Raw genomic sequence first — 20235 nt, 5'->3', positions numbered from 1 at the left:
CTCTTAATGACAAGTTTCCGTAGCCACACAAGTGTTATATCATGCCACATTCCAAAGGTCCATTTCTTTGTAAGCTTCATGTCCAGCTAAACAGATATACATAAAATGAAGCGAACATTATCAATTATATTCTTCAACCGTCATTATATACTCTCCCAGCTCTCATTATTGCTTCATCCGAACCTTGGGACGAAAATTTAAAGAATAAAAGTCGAAGCACTACAAGACGAGGACCAAAGCCATGGTCTAAAAGCTGACGTGATAGAAGATTGCTGGCAAAAGAAATCTATTTCATTCTCTTTACATGAATTCAGTATATGCACGAGAAAAGATATCGTTAACTATGAAGGTCATTCGTCGAACTAAAAGAATTTACACCAAAACAAGTAATTATAGTACATCATCGTCATCCTGTTGATAGTACATTGAAGCATCATCAATTGGTAATGAAGGTGGAGTTCCGGGAGGAATGCAAGATTCACCGTTCTCACCGGCACATATACACAGAGCCTCTGCATCCCTGAGGATAGCATCAAGGTCGATATGACCGCTCAGCTCATTGATAAACTTCAGTAGTGTGTCGAAATCCATCTCCTCTCCCATTATTTTGCTGCGATATCTTTTCAGAATTGCGACACAGACATACAGATGAAGGTGCTCACTCCCATAATGCGTCCATAATACCTCCCACAATCGCATAGTCTTTTCAAATTCAAACTCCCTACAAAAGACAAGATATGAATAAATAAACAAATAAACTACGAAGCAAATACGGGAAAATGAATTAAAGCAGCAAACTGGAGCAGCGAATTGATGCATATATCTAGTAACAACCCAAGGCTGGCGGTAGAGAAAGTAGTACAGGATTTGAGAAAAGAGAACTGCACTCAAGACACCAGAGGAACCAAAACAGTAACTCAATGATAGTGTCTCCCAGCACAGTTTACTATGGTGGGTAAGCAAGAAAGAGAATTTACATAATTCATATTTTCTCTCTTTCTTATATAACAAAGCACATCATATATCGGATGGCTGACAAGATATAAAACATTTTAGGATTACTACTGCTTGCCTTTTGAATTGAATAAGAACCCATCGGAAGCAGAAGAAATAATTCAAGCAATCCTTCTGTTTGAAGTAATTATGCAGAGGGATGTCCAACAACTCCACCAACTGCAAAAACACAGTAAGAACGTTATTTTTTGTAGGACAGCAAACATTTACCAGCCCGAAAGGTATAATTAACAAAACAAGTACTCCCTCTATCCCCCGCTTCCCTTTTAATTTGTCCCATAAAGAATGTCACCATTCTCTATTTAGAAATAATTTAACTTTACAATTCTCATTTTACCCTTAATGAGATGATTTTATAAACCCACAAATATCTAAGGCTCATTTTACACCACAAGTTTCAAACGTCTTTCTTTATTTTTTAAACTCCGTGCCTAGTCAAATGGTGCCTCATAAATTGGGACGGAGGGAGTATATAATATAACTGCAGAGCATTGGAAAGAATGGAAACAAGGAAGAACGGGTGATGGCATGGGACTATTCACTCGCTGAACAACCATTTGCTACAATATCTAGATAAACAGGCGCATTAGATATCATAAATACAATGAATGTGTATCAACAGTGGTGAGGCATTCTAATCCTCCATTTGACCCCCAAAACTCAATAATCCTTTATTGGAATAAAACTCAATTTCTAAAGGCACTTGCTATTTTACAACTAAGACATACTCAACGTGGAGGGATAACACCAAATAGACAGACCTCAATCAAATCCTATTACCTAGGACTTATCAGCACTTTATTTTACTCTATGGCGTTCTTGGACATGTTTGGGAAATAAACACATGCCAACTCCTGTACGGGTACACTATTATTCCGGAGACACAGAAAGCAAGAACAATACAGTCATACGTGGTTATGACATAAAAGTTCGGAATTTGTGCAGGCAGAACACTCTCTTCAATCCCCTTAGATCTCTGGTCATGTGAACTATCTGTTTTGAGGTTCACTGGGAGACCTTCAGGAACTGGCAACAAGAGAGCATGGGGGGAGAGAGATAAAAAAATAGAAAGAGCGAGAGAGGAAGAGAACCTTTGATAGTGCAAAAAGCTGAGAGTGCATTCCATTTTGGTCACGGTTAAAGTTTGGTCCTAGTCGTTCCATCAACGCCACAAAGCACCAAAAAGATTCTGATTCATCTCCCATGACATACAATATTGGTGAAAGGAGATCACTCATACCCTGCAACTCGAGAGAATAGAATGTTTTGTTTATCAATCAGTGAGAAACCGTGAAAGAAAAGGAAGAGGTATTAAGTTGCACACAGAACATTTGAGCAAAAAGGGCTTCCACTGTCCCACAATAGGATAGAGATTGGTACCATGGTCAATATCACACCAGCAAACTGATTTTTGGAAAGATGAGAAATCAAATGACAATCAATAAGATAGGCTTGGTAAAATGAGATAGGCTTGGTAATATGAGATAGGACATGTACCATAAATTACATAGAATCTGAACACTCTGTCTTCCAATAATAGATAAAATAGTAGCAAAGAAGGTCAAATATCATGACATTTGACAGTGGTAAGTAATAGACATGCAAAAATCACATAATTCTTGCCGCTTCATTATTGCCAAAACCCTAGAAGTGTTAAAGCAATCTTAAGGAGAACATATTTAATTCGAAAATCTTCCGATTAAGAGAAAACAATCTCCAGCTTAATGCAGAATTCTCAGAGTTAGAATTGAATAGAAAAAGAAATTAGAACTCTCTAGTTTAGTTTTTTTTTTCATTTTTCACAGTTATTCTCCCAGAGATCTACTGATGATGTCTGGACAGAATTAACATCAATCTTGGACTGAGTGCAACCGTCCAATAGTCAAATGATCAAGCTCAAGTCATCCTATCTTGGCCACAAAGAGAAAACGAAAAAGAAGAAACAAATGGGTAGCAGCAGACGAGAAGAATAAGAATGCAGAAATTCAAAAACATGTATGTAGCAGGGATGTCACATGTGATCAAATTGTTTGTATTACAGTGTGAACATATTGATCAGCAAAGAGGGACACAGTTAAGCTTATAGGAAGAAGTTACCTGACAGTAACCCAAATCAAAATTGTAGAACGAGTATGTCAGCAGTATATCACGCAGACATTTAATGTTTGGGCTGTCATCCCCATCATAGAATGAAATTGACCGATCAGTCCTCACCTTATATATCAAATAAGAAAGAACAAGGGAAGAAGAACAAAAAATATCAGCTTTTCTGCCTTGTAATAAAAATATTAATACCTAATAGTAGTAGATTTAGTAGCAGGTTCTCAAACAGCATCATTTATAGGCCCGCGAAAATGGACAAATTTGAGACATACCACATCTTTGTCAATAAGGCCTTTCCTCTCTCGGAATTTGGTGAATCTTTTCGCCTGCTCCTTAGAGATGCTCTGCAGAGAGAAGTCAGTAAACATTAGATTTAAAACTACATTTTTAACGAAAAATATCTCAGAGACATCTTCTTGTCATGGGAGCCTTTTGGACAATAGGAAAACATAGGGATACACTTTCCAAATGAAATATCAAATCCAAAAAATAAATTACTCAATTCTTTGATCCTTTACATGAAACTAATATTTCATACTAGTGAACAAACTACAGGAACAAAGGTCCAGAAAATCAATTTTTTCCAAGCTCCTCAACGATCTGTTTAAGGTCTCCAAGAATACTTATAACCTTGTTTTTTCAAATTAGGTTAACTATGATAAATCAATATATATATATATTAGTAAATCAGGTTATTGCGGCATCAGCATCAACATGAAAATCAGTAGAAGTATTAAAGCAAGCCAGTCTTTGTATTAGAGGAAGGACAAACCCCCAGATATCAAATAGACAACTGCAGAGACATCAAAATTACAAGAGGATCAAAACAAAAGTAATAATAAAAGAATCTTATAGCACCTAAAGTGATCTAAAATATAAACTACCGCCTACTCATTTGTTTCAAGTGATAGCATTTTACTAATTGATGGAAAACTCCTAGAAAAATTGAGTATATAAAGAATCACAACCATTTTACTTTTTAACCGCCCATGCCAGAGGTAAGAATATGACAAACCTTCCACTGGTTTTTTATTGTTTCGTATTCCGACTTTTTGACAGACACAAGGTACTCCCTCTCTGCATAAGTTGAATCATATGAATGGTATCCCAATAGAAATCGCCACACCTGCCATAAGGACATATATGTATATTCATGCTCAGAGAGACGGATGTGGGGTGGGGTGGATCTTTACAAAGACAAACCTCTTTACGTAGACCTTGTTCGACTCCTCCGTAAAATATCCTCTTTCTTACTACTTCCGAGTCTGTGACTCTCCCTTCGGAATCCAGGAAAGAAGACCACTGCATAAGGAGCAAAACATGAGGAACTTAGTTGTGAATGCAATCACAACAATAGGCTTAAATAGCAAAACCCACAATTTGTTAAAATTCATGCAAAAAATTACAAATATAGACTTCAAGGCACATGCACAAGTGACTATGGCAATTAGAACAAAATGAGATAAGACATGAAATGAATGTTGAAATTTTTTCTTGGGCCGCCTAGCAGTTGTACTAGTAGCATTTTACAGGTGCAAATTGAAAATTAGACAAAAAAGATAGCTCTCTACCTCTTCTGTACCCAAGGGAGGCTGCCGTGGCTTTCCCCAAACTAACGACAATTTGTCAAACTGCAGAAAAAAACTGGCATAGATTAAAAAAAAAAAAAAAAAAAAAAAAAAAGGCAGACAGAGGACTAAATGCAATTATAACTTGTTGAACTACTAAAATAAAAAAGGAGAACAGGAATCTTGAAATAACTCAGGCTGCCCTTGCTAAGTTAAAATAACTTTTTTTTTACATAGGGGTGAATGGGAAGGGGACATGCGGGAGCCGGGAAGGGATTAATCTTATGGGGAAACGAACCCCCACCTACATGATGAGGGTTTGGACTCCGGACAGCACACAAGGTGAGCTACTTTGAATCACCACCCTTGCTAGATATATTCATAATGTCGGTAGCTTAGGCAATAAACTATTATTTTTATTTTTTACAAGGAGCTTAGGCAATAAACTATAATTTTTGAAAAACAATTCTCAAGCATAATGTAGTAGTTGTTTATGACTAGGGCACACCGCTGAAGGAAGCAAACCTTATATATTTTTTACCAGTAAAAGAACATATCAAATACTTCATCCTTCTCTAGTTCTCTATCTGACCTGGAGTTGGGCTAAACAAGCATTCCAAAACATCAAGAAAGGAGATTGAATTCGTCACTGTGGATGGGCTAGGAAAAAAGTTATAGTCAATTTTGAAGGACGTTATATCACTCAAGGTAAACATGAAAGTCAAAGGACTTAAATTGAACTCTTTTTTTTGATAAATAAGGAGTGAAGTATAATTAATTACGTTTCATCTTCCCATACCACTGATGTCTAATTATTTCTGGACAGTACATTTAAAAGTCTTGTCGACTCATACTATAAGGCAAACTGATTTTCCAATAATTAGTTCTTGAGTATGACCAGCTTTACCATTTTGATAAAAAGGATGACCTTTTAGGAAAATCAACAAAAACACCCACACTAAGAATACACTAAGCCACATGCCAGACTAATTGGCCGACGGCCATATGAATCCTCCTTGCTCATTATGCTCCATATGGCCCTGTTTCACTACAATACTAAGAAATTTAAATTAACGTACATAGGAGTTCTAAGGTTCTCTAAGTCCCACAATTATCACTACACTGACATACACATCTATAAAAATGAAAAAGGCTTTTGGCAAAACCCCGGACTAATAATGTAAGTGTACAACCATCTGATATAAATGCAGAAACAAAGGTTAATTATATGTAAGTTACTCACCTCCAAGGGATCTTCAGGCACTGGAACTTCCTCAGGCAGCTTCTGACCATCATTCGATTCGGCAATGCGAGGATAATCATGTGTTTTTTTTTCGTCATGCTTCCTCCTGTCATTAGGGATGAAACCATCACCCTGAGCTTCACGAAAAAGTTGTGATGTTGTTTCACGAGCAAATCTGGTCACAAGAGAAAATTTCTCTAGTACTTGAATTGACAAATCACGAGCAGGATCATTATGTTTTTGTCTTTGCCTGGTATTTTGTTGAGCAAGTGCAGAATTTCTATCAAAAGTTTCCCCATCCGTCCAGCTAGATGGGGATCCACTAGGTGCAGCAGCTGAAGATGGACTGTTAGTTACAGAAACAGCTCTAGGAAGCTCCAAGGAGGAGAGAGTTCTCTGTAAGAAGCAAATCAAATATGAGCAGAAGTGAGGATTCATGAATCATGATGAAGCTCCTCACAAAAGCTGTTACACTGGTTAAACGAATGACTGATCAACACTGGTCACACCTGGAGTGGATCTTGAAAGTCGTTGACAAGAAATACATTAGCATCATCAGCTGACCTGGACAAATACAACTCACCAGTAAGAACGGAAAGGCCTTCATCTAGAAAATCAAGTTAATCTCTCCCACTACTAGTTCAATGCAAAAAGAAATATTGGAATGAGAACACACTGAGATCCCAAATTTATAGTAGTATGAAAAATATACTTTTTGAGGCTAGCAATTAGCATCAGTTAAACCTGGAAAGAACTGGTAGTTGGTCTACCTGTAGTTCAGCTTCTTTAAAAAATTGAAAAGAATTCATAATTGGTATACCTGCAATTCAGCTGGATTACCATTGAATGTCTACCTAGAGGTAACACCACACACTAGCACCTGGAAATGACCTTACCCTTCCATCTATCATATCCTTATATTGTTTTTGTTTTCCCAAAAGTCTCTTTCATCAACCAAAATAGAGAAGCAACTTATTAGATCTTCATACGACATGGATTTTAATTTATTTATTACTGTTATCGGTATCTTAAATTTATCATCAAGCATCAACTCATTCGTGGATATCTAGTTTTACCTTCTACTCTCAGTTTATGAACTCTGACCAAAAAATCAAAAAGGAAGAGATGAATTTGGTTTATTAGAGAATTGCTTAGTCATGAAAATGACAAAGACAATGTATAAAAGTACAAATAAGTCCACCTCACAAGATAAGCATGCTGCTTAATTGTTGCAAGAAACTCCCGGACACCACCATTGTAGAAATAAAGCGGAGGAAATGCTAGTCCTGCAAGTGATGGATGTAGGAAATAAACTCAAGATGCAATAACAACATTCAACAAAACGACAATATGATGATAACAAAATTATAAAGAATCTACTAAAAAGCTATGGGGAAATATCATAAGGTAGATAGCATACAAGAATCTATCCATCAAGAAAAATATATATGCCTTGTAAGATTCTAAGAAGAATTGACTTCAATCATCATGATTTCCTCGGGGAAATGTTGGGTAGTACAATATGTCGAACTACACAATGTGGATTGGGAAAGAAACAGGAATCATGATGATATCATAGCATTTCTCTGAAACAGAACGAACCATCAATTAAGCTATTCTTAGTGATGACTAAAGAGGGTTGTCAAAGAAAATAAAATATATTCAGAAACAACAGAAAATCGTTAAAAAAGAACGAGCTTAAAATAAATAGATATTTCATACATGCCAACCACTAAAAAGAATTTGTTGTGTGCACCACTTTCTATAAAAACAGCATTTCTAATTTACTAGGACGAAACAGAATCACTAGTGAAATACAGCCCAGTAAGATACCTGATGACAAAACTACAATAACATATTGCCACCCCAGGGTGGGAGTGTGTCGGCGAATTGATCTAACATCCGAGAATGGAACTGCTCGTATAGTGTAAAGACTCTTATCTGCACCAAGATATATAAAGAACAACCATTAAACAACAGCCAATGGAAAAATCGCTGCACAAAGCTGCTCTTTCCTCTGGGTTACATTAAAGATAATTAACCCAACCTTTTTCAGACAACCTCGCACTCGAGCTTTGCCCTTTATATGGAATCCAAGTCTGTCACACAAAAACCAATTTAATTTCAAAATAGCAGTGTAGAGCCAAAGATTTAATATGTGCTGCAAATGTTAGTAACACTGCACCCCCACCCCCTCTCCTTCTCCTTGTTTTATGTGACAGCAACGCTGGAAACCTCTTCTTACTTTATGCACATTTTGCTATGTAACCACATCAATATTTAAATAACCCAACTCTTTACATCCTTATACCCAAAAAGCAAAGCACAAGAAACATACTTCCACAACAATGGAATGTGACCATTTAAGAACTGTCTCAATTCCATCTCCATATTATTATTTAGGATTAATCACCTACCTCACTTTTCAGTTTGTGGAACATTAACCATAACTTGAACATAACCTCCTATGGTTATGCACCAAAAACGAAACATTGTTTCTCTTTCCAAACTATCAAATATCGACCAGTACGTTCACCTAAAATGAGAGTTGAGCCAGTTGTGAACCTACTCTCCCTCAAAAGCACCACATGTTGGACCATAAAAATCTTTGCCATAAAGAAATTCTAACCAGACTAGAGAAAAAATTCCAGAAGGAACATAAAGGCCAAAAAAAAAAAAAGGCAGTGTTGAAATAGGGTATATTTGTCACTTTATCGAAACTTTTGATAGTTCGGAAGTAGAAAGGAAATAGTTCACCTTAGTCCAGATATATCACAAAACAATGTACTTGAGAGGATAATCCACATTTAACACTAATATTTATCCATGTTCTGTCCCTAGACCAAATTATTTTCTGAAACTTCAAAAAAGATTGAAACCTTTGCAATAGGAAAACTTCAGATTGCTCGTAATAGAAAAAGGAAAATGATCCTCATTGTCTGTAATCAAAGATTTGAGATTTTAGTGCAGATTATTAGCATAAAAGTTGATGTATACCATAAGCAGAGAACCTCCTTGTTTGATCAGCTTTAGTCGACCACTGATCCTCTCTGAAGCATACTGAGTCGGATGAATTGCCACGTTATCTTTCAAAAACACTATTTCAGCACCTTCTTGTTCACCTGATGAACTCCGCTTACTGCTTTCACTCCTATTCATGCTCGCCGAACCCTAATGCATATCCCCACAGACAAGAAACCAAATCAATACGTCATTTCATACTAAAAGAAAAATTAGCATCATCTCATATTAATAGCTAATATATCAAACAAAAAACGTGCTTCCCCTCCACATTCGTCATGTGATCATGCTAGTGACATAAAATAGTCATGCATAATCAAATTATGAGATTCTTCCAATAAGCTGAGTTATTTGTTCTCTTTCATTTCTTAATTTAAAAAGTAATTGGAAAATAAATCAGCAAGTACAAAAATAACTATAACCACCACTAGAGGCTGGCAAGATTCAATTCAATATTTAGTTTGTTCAAGTATTATTGTTTCAGAGCTCTATAATTACGTTTACGCTGGATGAACTGCATTGTTGATATCGATCTTAAAAAAGATGGTAGGTACAGCTCGCACGATATAAAATGGGATAGACTCCATCGACAGTCATTAGGGCCTCACCAATCTATTGTAAATTATAATTGTCCCCAAGGATCCAAATGCCCAGATACTAATAGAACTGGTTGGCTCTTTTGGCTAAGGGCTTCTGAACACATGGAAGCTAAACCTATCCTTACAAATAACCAAATAAATGGGCGAAGGAAGGTATAGTAATGCTATGAGCGTCTGCTTAATTGGATCCTGACAAGTAGCTAAACCACAACGACTAAGGAAGGTATAGTAATGCTAATAATGGCCTGCTTAATTGGTGCTAATATATAATCAAACCGTAATAACAAAGCGAAAGTAATACTACATATGGCCTGCTTAATTGTCATCATAATATTAGGCAGCTTACAAAGCATACGCACAAATTCAACTTCTCCGAATATACAGTAATAATCACCAGTTAACCACAGTTCACCTCAAGTAATAAGGCTGGTATAGTAACGTTAAGGACGCCTGCTTAATTGCTTCTGACAAATAATTGAACCGCAATGACTAAGGGATCTTAATACTATAGATGGCCTCCTTAATTATAACAACAACTTACCCAGTGAAATCCCACAAAGTAGGGTATGGAGAGGGTAGAGTGTATGCAGACCTTACCCCTATCTTGGGAGGTAGAAAGGCTGTTTCCGGTAGACCCTCGGCATAATAACAAGCAATTCAAAGCAGTATAAAAGCAATAGCAAATTCCTATAAAAGCATTAGCAAATTCCTATAAAAGCATGATAAAGCTGACTAAAAAAAGGAGCCATAACTACCACAAAGTAATACGATAATCAAAGTACAAGAAACAACAGATAATAGACAGGAACTACAAGAATAATACTATGACGACTAGCATGAAAGTACAAGATGGCCTGCTTAATTTTCATAATAAAATTAGGAAAATTACACAGCATATGCACAAATAAAACTTTTCTGAAGTTTTAATCAAGTTCGGCAGTTAAACACAGTTCACCTCAAGTCCTCAATAATCAAGTTTAACCTCAAAATAATCACAAAAAACTGTAGGGATCTAGTAGCTCGGTTGGCTACCTGAACTTTCACCTGGTGAGGATTCAAATCCCCACGTTGTAATCCCCTCCCTCATTTCCCCTTCCCTTACCCTATGTAATTAAAAAAAAAATCACAAAAAACTCGGCAACTAATCCTAAAAAGCTCAACATAAGATTCAATAATTGTATAAATGCGTAATTAAACATTGTATAGTACTAATTTACAATTTGAATGTACTGATAAGATATACATACACACTAGTAATCAGCAAGTCCTCAACAATCAAGTTTAATTTAACCTCAAAATAATCACAAAAAGTTCAACAATTAATCAAAAGATGCTCAACATAAAATCAATCAATGCACACAAATGTAATTGACCATTGTAAAGTACGTATTTACAATTTGAATATAACGATATAGTAGTAATAGTCGAGTTCAACCTCAAAATAATCACAACAAATTTGGCAACTAATCGAAAAATTGCTTAACAAAAGATTCAATCATCATACAAGTACGTAAATAAACACGTAAAGTGCTATTAACGAATTGAATATAGCAATGAGATAAACATGATTTCACGAATTGTGAATTGTAATTGATTACTTGCTGAACACAGTTCATCAAGTTTAACCTCAAAATAATCACAAAAAGTTCAGCAACTAATCAAAAAACTGCTCAATATAAGATTCAATCAATGCACACAAACATCAATAAACATTGCAAAATACTAATTTTACTATTTGAATGTAACCATGAGATAAACATACACAGTTCACTTCAAGTCCTCAACAATCAAGTTCAATTTAACCTCAAAATAACCACAAAATCAGCAATTAACCGAAAAAGACTCTCAGAATATTAATCAATCAATGTACTAATACGTAATTAAACATTGAGAAAGTACTAATAAGTTACAATTTGAACATAACGATGAGACAAACATCCACAGTAATAATCACAAAAAATTCGGCAATAAATCAAAAAAAGCTCAACATAAGATTTTCAATCAATGTACAAATACGTAATTAAACATTATATAGTACTAATTAACGATTTTGAATATAGCGATGAGATAAACCTGAAATATAACGATGAGATAAACATACACAGTAATAAAAACAGCAGTTAAACACAGTTCATCAAGTTTAACCTCAAAACAATCACAAAAAGTTCAGCAATTAATCAAAAAACTGCTCAACATGAGATTCAATAAATGTACACAAACCCAAATAAACATTGATAAGTACTAATTTACGAATTGAAAATAGCGATGAGATAAACATACACAGTAATAATCACAAAACATTCGGCAATAAATCAAAAAACTGCTCAACATAAGATTCAATAAATGCACAAAAACATAATTAAACATTGTATAGTACTAATTTACAATTTGAATATAACGATGAGATAATCAGCTGTCAAACCCACTTCACCTCAAGTCCTCAACGATTAAATTTAACCTCAAAATAATCACAAAAAAATGGCAATGAATCAAAAAAATCAACGAAAAATCCTCAAATATGCCATTGAACTATCGGAAATGACTCATCTATGCCACTTGTCAATAGTTCGGCTCATTTACGCCATCGCCGTTACCAAAATGGCTCATTCATGCCATTTTTCATTAATTCAGGTCGGGGTTTTTTAATCAATTTGGGATTTAAAATTGGCTGGGTTAATTAAACAACACGGACCTCTAATTGGAGGCCACGTGGCATGAATGAGCCATTTTGTTAACGACGATGGCATAAATGAGCCATTTCTGATAGTTCAATGGCATATTTGAGCCTTTTCTGTAAAATCAATCAATGTGCAAATACGTAATTAAACATTGCAAAGTACTAATTAACAATTTGAATACAGCGATAAGAGAAACATGATTTCGCTAATTGCTTAGTTGCAGTTAAACACAGTTCCCTAAAAATAATAAAAAAAAAAATCGGCAATTAATTAATCAATCAATGAATGTACAAATACGTAATTAAACATAGTAAATTACTAATTTACGATTGAGATAAATAAACACATGATTTTGCGAATTAATAAAATTAATTAATTAATGAATGTAACTACAAATACGTAATTAAACATTGTAAATTACTAATTGCTGCTTACTTGCTGAAGAGAGGCAGCGTAATCAGCGTCATCGGAGAGATCGTGAACGTCTATTTCATGCATCGCCGATGAAATCAACGGTGGTTATTTGATTGGGGTTGCGTGGGGTAGAGGGTAGGGGAGTGGGGGTGAAGTAGAAAGGTTTCTTTCTTTTCTTAGAGACGAAGGAAAAGAAGTGAGAATGACGTGTGTGAAACAAAAATAAATTTATTATTATTATTATTATATATGTTTTTTGTTGGAAAAAATAATTTAAAGTTGTGGGAAATCAAAATTAATTCGGATTATTAAGTAGTTTAATGAGGTAGGATTTATGATCAAATTTATATATAGGAATAGACTTTCAAGTTTATAGGAAGACGGATATAGGAGCATTTAGTGGAACTGATTCCTATTTCTCGGGTTAAATAATTCAGCTTAGGATTAAAGTTGCGAGAAATCAAAATTAGTTAGGATTTTGGAAGTTTAAGGTGCCGTTTGGTCATAAATAATAAAAATAAATTTACTTTTTTTGGAATTTTTGAAGTTGGAGTTGTGTTTGGCCATAGTTTTTAAAATTGTAGTTTTTGGCGAAATGTAGTGGAAAAAAGTGGAAAAAATTGAAAAATAAGTTTTCTTGTTTTTGGTATTCCGGAATACAACTCCGGAGTTGTATTCCGAATAGTTATGGCCAAACGCCTAAAAATAAAAAAAGTGAAAAAAAATTCAGAAAAAAGTGAATAATTTTTATGGCCAAACAGCTACTAATTAGGTAGGATTTATGATCAAATTTATATACGAATAGATTGATATACAAGTATTTAGTGGAACTGATTAATATTTCTTGGGTTAAATAATTCAACTTTCAACTAAGTGCATCATTCTATATTAACATAATATAGTGTGTCACTAGATAATATTACATCAAATCTACAAATATATACTCCATGCGTTGTTTCAATTTATGTGAACCTATTTGACTGAATACGCCATTTAAAAAAGAACAGGAGACTTTTAAATTTAAGATATTAAATGAGTCATGTATATTTTGTGTGGTTAGTAAATTATTTTTAAATATAGAAAGAGATAATTGTTTTCAGCATAGACTAATAAGAAAATAGATTTACATAAATTAAAGCGGATGGAGTACAATATCTAGTTTTGCGAAACGAGCATGGATTCACGTGAAGCGTAACTGAGGTCTAAATCTGTTCCTGAATTTATAGTCAAGTCGATTTCATACTATTATAATAAATAGGATTGTTGCTAGCTAATTTTATATAGGAAAAAAATGGAGAATTGTAGAGACTATTCAAAGATATATTAGTTTTGAACAAATTATTTTTCCTTCATTTTTAATTTTGATAAAGAAAAGAAAATTGGGATAAAATGTGTTTGAAGTAGAAAGCTAGTCTTAGAGACGAAGGAAGAGGTGAGAATGAGAAGGTCACGGTTTTCGTTTTTCCGCGTGTGACTTGTGTGTAAAGGAAAAAAAATTCTTAATTCATTATATATTTTTCTTTCTAGAAAAAAGGAAATTCAGATCAAAAAATAAATTTTGAAGGAAAATATTTATTTAGAATATCATAAATCTTTGAATTGAATGATCTCTACAATCTCTACACTGATTTGCCCGCGATATAAAAATCGGAAAAGGGTAAATTATGCCCTTTAACTATGCAAAATTGAACAAAAATGTTCTCTGTTTATAGTTTGGTCAAAAAATATAGTTAAACTATGCGAACTTAAACAAAAATGCCCCTATTGTTACTTATTTTTTCTAACAAATTGAAAAATGACTTTTATCATTGTGATATAAAATTATCGAATTTAAAACTAAATGAGTGGCATGTCATCATAAATTTAATACTATTTTAATTTAGGAGAAGGGATTTAGAAGGAAAAAAAACACCCAATCTTTTTTTCCTCATCATAAAAGAAAAGATGGATATTCTTTTCTCCTTTTTCCTATATACAAATTACTCCTTCCGTTCATTTTTACTTGTCCGGTATTCTAAAAATAAATTTTCACTTTTACTTGTCATTTGTAGCACATCAAGAAAAAATAATTTCTTTTTTCCTGTTATACCCATAGTATTAATTGTCACTTCAAATCATTTTTCAAATCCAATAAAAATATGCACCAATTAATATGACTATATTGGTAAATTATGCACTTCATTTATTATTTCTTAAGGGGTGTGTAAAGTTAAAAGTGGACAAGTAAAAATTAACGGAGTGAGTATATATCTTAAATTTACCATCAGTTATACTCATCGTTTCACAAATTATCTTATATTTATGATAGTTATTAAATAGTAGTTAGCAATTGAGAATTCAAAGTTTTTATAATTCTTTAAATTGGAATGGCGTCTTAAATAATGCGCGACTTGAATTTTAATTGTAGCATCTCAACTTTTTATTATTGGATGGCGAAATTTCTCAAATTTTGCAATGCAAGAAACTCATGATGCTTAATGATTAAGTTATGTCTTTATTAATTCGATGTTTTGATGGTCACTTTGCTCAAAAAGTGCTTATTCAAAGTTAGAACTGTTCATATTGGTGACAAGTTTGTTGAGAAGCTCTCGGTTACATGCTTTTTGAAGGTGATCAATAACATTTAAGATTTTAAATTTATGAATTCAGTGAAGACATCTTTTGTCTAAAATATAAAGTAAAGTTTCATGTAATAGATTAGTCTGACCTTTTTCTCCCGGGCATGCATAACTGAAGCTTAATGTGCACTGGTTGTCCTTTCTAATTAAAATATTTTTTTTTTCATTCGATGTTCGGTATCTGTATTGGAGTTTCAATTAATTTGAATTCAAACTGCATGAAGTCCATTTACGGAAAAGCGCTTCCTAACAAGATGTTTTCTACGCCCAGAATTCAAACTCGAAATTTCTAATTAAGGCTGGATGGATCCTACCTTATCCCACGACAACGTTTGGTGCATGCATTTCTTAGTTTTAGCACTCACGATATTTTAATGTCAACATTGCCAAAATGAAATTTTAATTAAAGGCAATCTCAAACTTCTTTCATCCATTATAAAAAAAATTAAAAAAATTAATTAAAAAAAGACTTCCAGCTTGCCTCTAATTTAATGAACTTCTAGTCCTTCCCCTTTTGATGGAAGATTTCTTAGTTGGCATTAATTATAGTTCCAAACTTTCCAGCTTGGAGATCATTTGAGAAGTGATAATTAACTCTGAAGGACTTACATTCGTTTTGAGAGTTAAAAGAATCAACTTTTTTTTTTTCTCACTCGGTATTCCATATCCATTTTCGAACCCGACTAATTCGTCGCAGTAAAAAATCCCATGAGGATAAACAGGAAACGTTGTACCTTTTTAGTAAATGCAAGGTTACGCTACACCTATGATCCGTAATGTCTTTCTTTTTAATATTTTTGCACATCTCCTACGAAAAATATTTAATAGTAGCTTAATCATAAGAATATTTGTTTAATTTATTATCATCTCTCTTTAATGTTTAAGCATCTTACTTAGTTAACACAATGAAAGTAGATTTTGAAGGGGAAAACGTAACATATGTGATATGTGTTAAATTTAGCCATGGTGGAGGACCCATGTGGGAATATGTCAAATTATATTTAGGTTTCATGCTAAAATTTGTGTTATTTTCTTTTCATTAGCTAATTAATCTGTAATAGCAGTCTGGAACCCCTTTTCTATTTTCCTTTTGCTTTTTTGGTTACGAAAGTTGATGAACATTAATCCTTGGCTTAATACCTAGATGGACCCTTAAACTTGGCATGTTTTGTAAGATAGACATATAAACTTATAAGGTGACCAGATAGACACTTAAACTTACTCAAAGTGTATTTTTCAAGTTTTTCAGTTGTTTTGAAAACAAAAACTATATTTTTCAAACACTCACAATTTTCATGGCCAAACAAGCCCTAAATATATCACAAAATATTTTTTTTTTAAAATGCAAAAATAAGGCAAACGCATATACATGAGACAATAAATGTGCATTTAAACCAATAAATACTCGCTAATTGCAATTTGCAGCTTTCAATTAACTCGGTTTTTTTTTTTACACTTGAATAATTAAAAAACAATAACTTTAACCAATAAAAATCCTTAAAAAAAAGAAATTTCAAATTAAGAAATTTCTAAATTCAGTATTTCAAGTGTAAAAGAAATTTCAAATTAAGAAAACTGTAAAGCCGAGAAGAAAATCCTTAAAAAAAGAAATTTCTTAATTTGAAATTTCTTTTTTTAAGGATTTTTATTGGTTAAAGTTATTGTTTTTAATTATTCAAGTGTAAAAAAAAAAACCGAGTTAATTGAAAGCTGCAAAATTGCGATTAGCGAGTATTTATTGGTTTAAGTGCACATTTATAGTCTCATGTATATGCGTTTGCCTTATTTTTGCATTTTAAAAAAAAATATTTTGTGATATATTTAGGGCTTGTTTGGCCATGAAAATTGTGAGTGTTTGAAAAATAAGTTTTTGTTTTCAAAACAACTGAAAAACTTGAAAAATACACTTTGAGTAAGTTTAAGTGTCTATCTGGTCACCTTATAAGTTTATATGTCTATCTTACAAAACATGCCAAGTTTAAGGGTCCATCTAGGTATTAAGCCTTAATCCTTTATTTGATCAATAGAAAGCCTAGTTTGTTTACATATGACTTCTTATTTTTCTAAAAAGTCAAATATATTTTTAAGCTGTTTAGTTTTGGAGTCTTTTTAGAAAGTGAAACCTCTCTAGAGTTACGATATTTTGTGCTATTCAAGGAGGTAAACAAGCCTATGTGTCTGGAGAAATTGAAATAATTGCAAATTATTGTTGAGAGAAGGGACGAGGTTGAAGCAACTCGAGTTTGTGGGGAAAAAAAATGTCTTTCTTGTCTTCACAAGTTGACAAAGTGACTTTGGCCTAGTTGTCATTCAAGATTGAAACATACTCATCAACCACAAAATCCTCAACTTCAAATTTCCACTCCTTTGACTCATTAATTTATATGTTTTAAAAATTGTAATATGAAACGTTTCTAGGAATTGAGAATGTTGACTTCCTATTCAAAGAATATTAGTTTTGTCTACGTATGTAAGATGGCTAATAAGGCATTATTAAGAATTCTAAACAATTGAATCCAAGGTCTTATTTGTTTTCATTCCATTGAGGTTTGAATATTAATCATTCAACTATCAGTCAGTAAATGTGTTTGATATTTAAATATGATAAATTTGAGTTATTCATATTACAATTATTGAATACATTTTTTTTTTCCATTTACAATCACCTAATGATCTAAATAATTAAGAGTTATAAGAAAGTTTTAATACTAGTAAGATGCGTCCTATCAATTCAAAGATGTTTGAGGAGAAGACATCTCACCTTCCATCCAATTTCGTCGCTGCTCATCAGCGACCATCACTATCAACTACAAAATCGCTATCCTCAAGGACCTCAACCATAAACACCATCACTGTCAATCACTACAGTCCGCCTTGGCCATCGTTATTTACCACCATTTACAATCATCACCACCAATTCCCATTACAACAACCATCAAGAGCCGTCGCGCCGAACACAACTATCAGCCGGCACGACCATTAGTTATTATCATCATTCACCGCAGTTATTTATCGTTGTCATCAATTAACACTAGCTATTAACCACTACTGTCAGCTACCAACATCACTAGCTACTCCCCGCAGTCACCACATTAGCCACAAGCACCACCAACCAACATTTGCAGTCACCACCTACAACTACCACGGTTATAAATCACCACCACCAACCACCTTATAAATTTATTTTTGCTAGGATTTGTTGATAAATATAATATTAAGATTTTAATTAGTATTTTGAATTTGTGAGTGTTCTAAGAAGCTAATATATCAAAATACTCTCCAACCAACTCCACTTAATACATCACAATTATATAAATTAAAAGAGAAACCATAATGCATACACCTCCACAAGTGAACGTAACCAACTTGTACGAATCCAACATATACATATGAAGGTCACCTTCCAGTTCAGCCATAATTTTTAGGTGTCGTTTGACCATAAAAATTATTCACTTTTTTCCTAATTTTTTTTTTCACTTTTTTCACTTTTTTCACTTTTGAGCGTTTGGCCATAAATATTCCGAATACAACTTGAAGTTGTATTCCGGAATACCAAAAACTCAAAAAACTTGTTTTGCAAAAAAATTTCACTTTTTTACAACTACATTTCACCAAAAACTATAATTTCAAAAATTATGGCCAAACACAACTCAACTCCAACTCTAACTTCAAAAATTCCAAAAAAATGAATTTATTTTTGATATCTATGACCAAACGCCTACTTAATGTCAACTCTCAATGTGACAAAATCGAAAAGGGTGATCAAATGTGCTATATCTTTCTCAGACTCCTAAAAAGAGTAGTTATAGTTATTAAGAGCTGTAGCAAGAGAATGACAAAGCATGGGAGTAAAGGAAATTTGTATGGTCAACACAATTATTCTTTTGTAAAGTAATCAATTGATTTGTTTGACCCAAGCTTTATAAGTTAGTAAAGTATGTTTTGCTTCTGCTCCTATTTCAATGGAAAATGCCAACCCCACCACCAATTATACCAGAAACATGTAAATATGTAAAGAGTAACAGCGCACACTAATCGAGTTTGAATCAAGATTTGAAATTTATGAATTCGAAATTGCAGTCCTTTAAAATTATTGAATTCTAAATTTGTACTCTTCTTACATGATGCATTCAAGGGTGAAAATTACATAAAATTATAATTCAAACTCTAGCAAAGGAAAAAGTGATTTAGTAATTAATTTTTTTGTTCATTTAAATTTTGGTAGACAAAGTTATCCGATATTATAAAGTTGGAAGTATAAAACTATAAAAAATTCTCAACAGCGGGGCAAACTTCTGATTTTTTTCATTATTTATTTCCTCCTAGTTCCTCTCCTCAAGAAAATAGTAGTATAATAAATAAATAGAGTGTCCTAGGATCTGATGTTCAAAGTGAAGATTAAACTAATTAAATTGCATTTTAAGGCGTGGGGCTGTCTGTTTGGTTAGTGGCACGCCTTCATAATCTCCCCAAATCATGAAAGAAAAGGGAGGTGATGTGGGTGGTTGTCTTTTAATTTGAGACTATCATAGAACTTTACTTGTAAATTATTTTATAAGTAATTTATTTCAGTAAATATAAGTCCTGTGTTAGCTCAGCGGTAGAGCCCATGGCTTTTAACCACGAGGTCATGGGTTTGATCTCGATTCCCATAAACGGCGAATTTTATTCCAGCCTCTACCTATGGAATTACTTTACTTTTTAGACAACATTGTTGTTGCTTAAGCTTAAAAAAATTGTGTCAAAATAATTATTACTTCAAGAATGAAGTTGACAATTGTTTTTAATTACTAAAGAAGTTTTTTTTTTTGTTTAATAATGTTCAATTCTAAAAAAAAAACATCTAATAAATAGGGTAAACTTAATCAACTATACTTTGTATTTATTATTTTTCTTAATGGGCACAAAAAGAGATAAAGCTGCAGGTAAATCGGGATGGAGGAGTAAATATTTATAAATATTTGATTGTAAATTCAA

The 20235-nt window shown here is 33.3% G+C and overlaps 1 protein-coding gene across 2 annotated transcripts; it reads right to left on the bottom strand.

Moving 5' to 3' along the window:
- Positions 1-242: 242 nt before the first annotated feature.
- On the bottom strand, positions 243-12849 carry LOC132636972 (uncharacterized). 2 transcript variants are annotated; one of them, XM_060354088.1, is made up of 16 exons: positions 12662-12849; positions 8926-9099; positions 7976-8027; positions 7762-7869; positions 7130-7214; positions 6438-6492; positions 6179-6324; positions 5929-6103; positions 4689-4748; positions 4321-4419; positions 4133-4243; positions 3390-3461; positions 3112-3228; positions 2106-2255; positions 1073-1173; positions 243-721 (listed from the first exon to the last, which is right to left on the bottom strand). In XM_060354088.1, exons 1-16 carry the CDS (start codon positions 12722-12724, stop codon positions 391-393), a joined length of 1899 nt encoding a protein of 632 aa, XP_060210071.1. In that variant the 5' UTR covers positions 12725-12849; the 3' UTR covers positions 243-390. The 2 variants fall into 2 exon arrangements, with proteins under 2 accessions (XP_060210071.1, XP_060210070.1); XM_060354087.1 differs by having other exon boundaries at positions 5929-6324.
- Positions 12850-20235: the final 7386 nt, after the last annotated feature.

The sequence above is a fragment of the Lycium barbarum genome, chromosome 4, assembly GCF_019175385.1.
Source record: "Lycium barbarum isolate Lr01 chromosome 4, ASM1917538v2, whole genome shotgun sequence".
In the NCBI taxonomy this organism is placed as follows: Eukaryota; Viridiplantae; Streptophyta; class Magnoliopsida; order Solanales; family Solanaceae; genus Lycium; species Lycium barbarum.
Note: the sequence above shows the minus strand (reverse complement) of the source record. Positions and strands in the feature narration are given on the sequence as shown.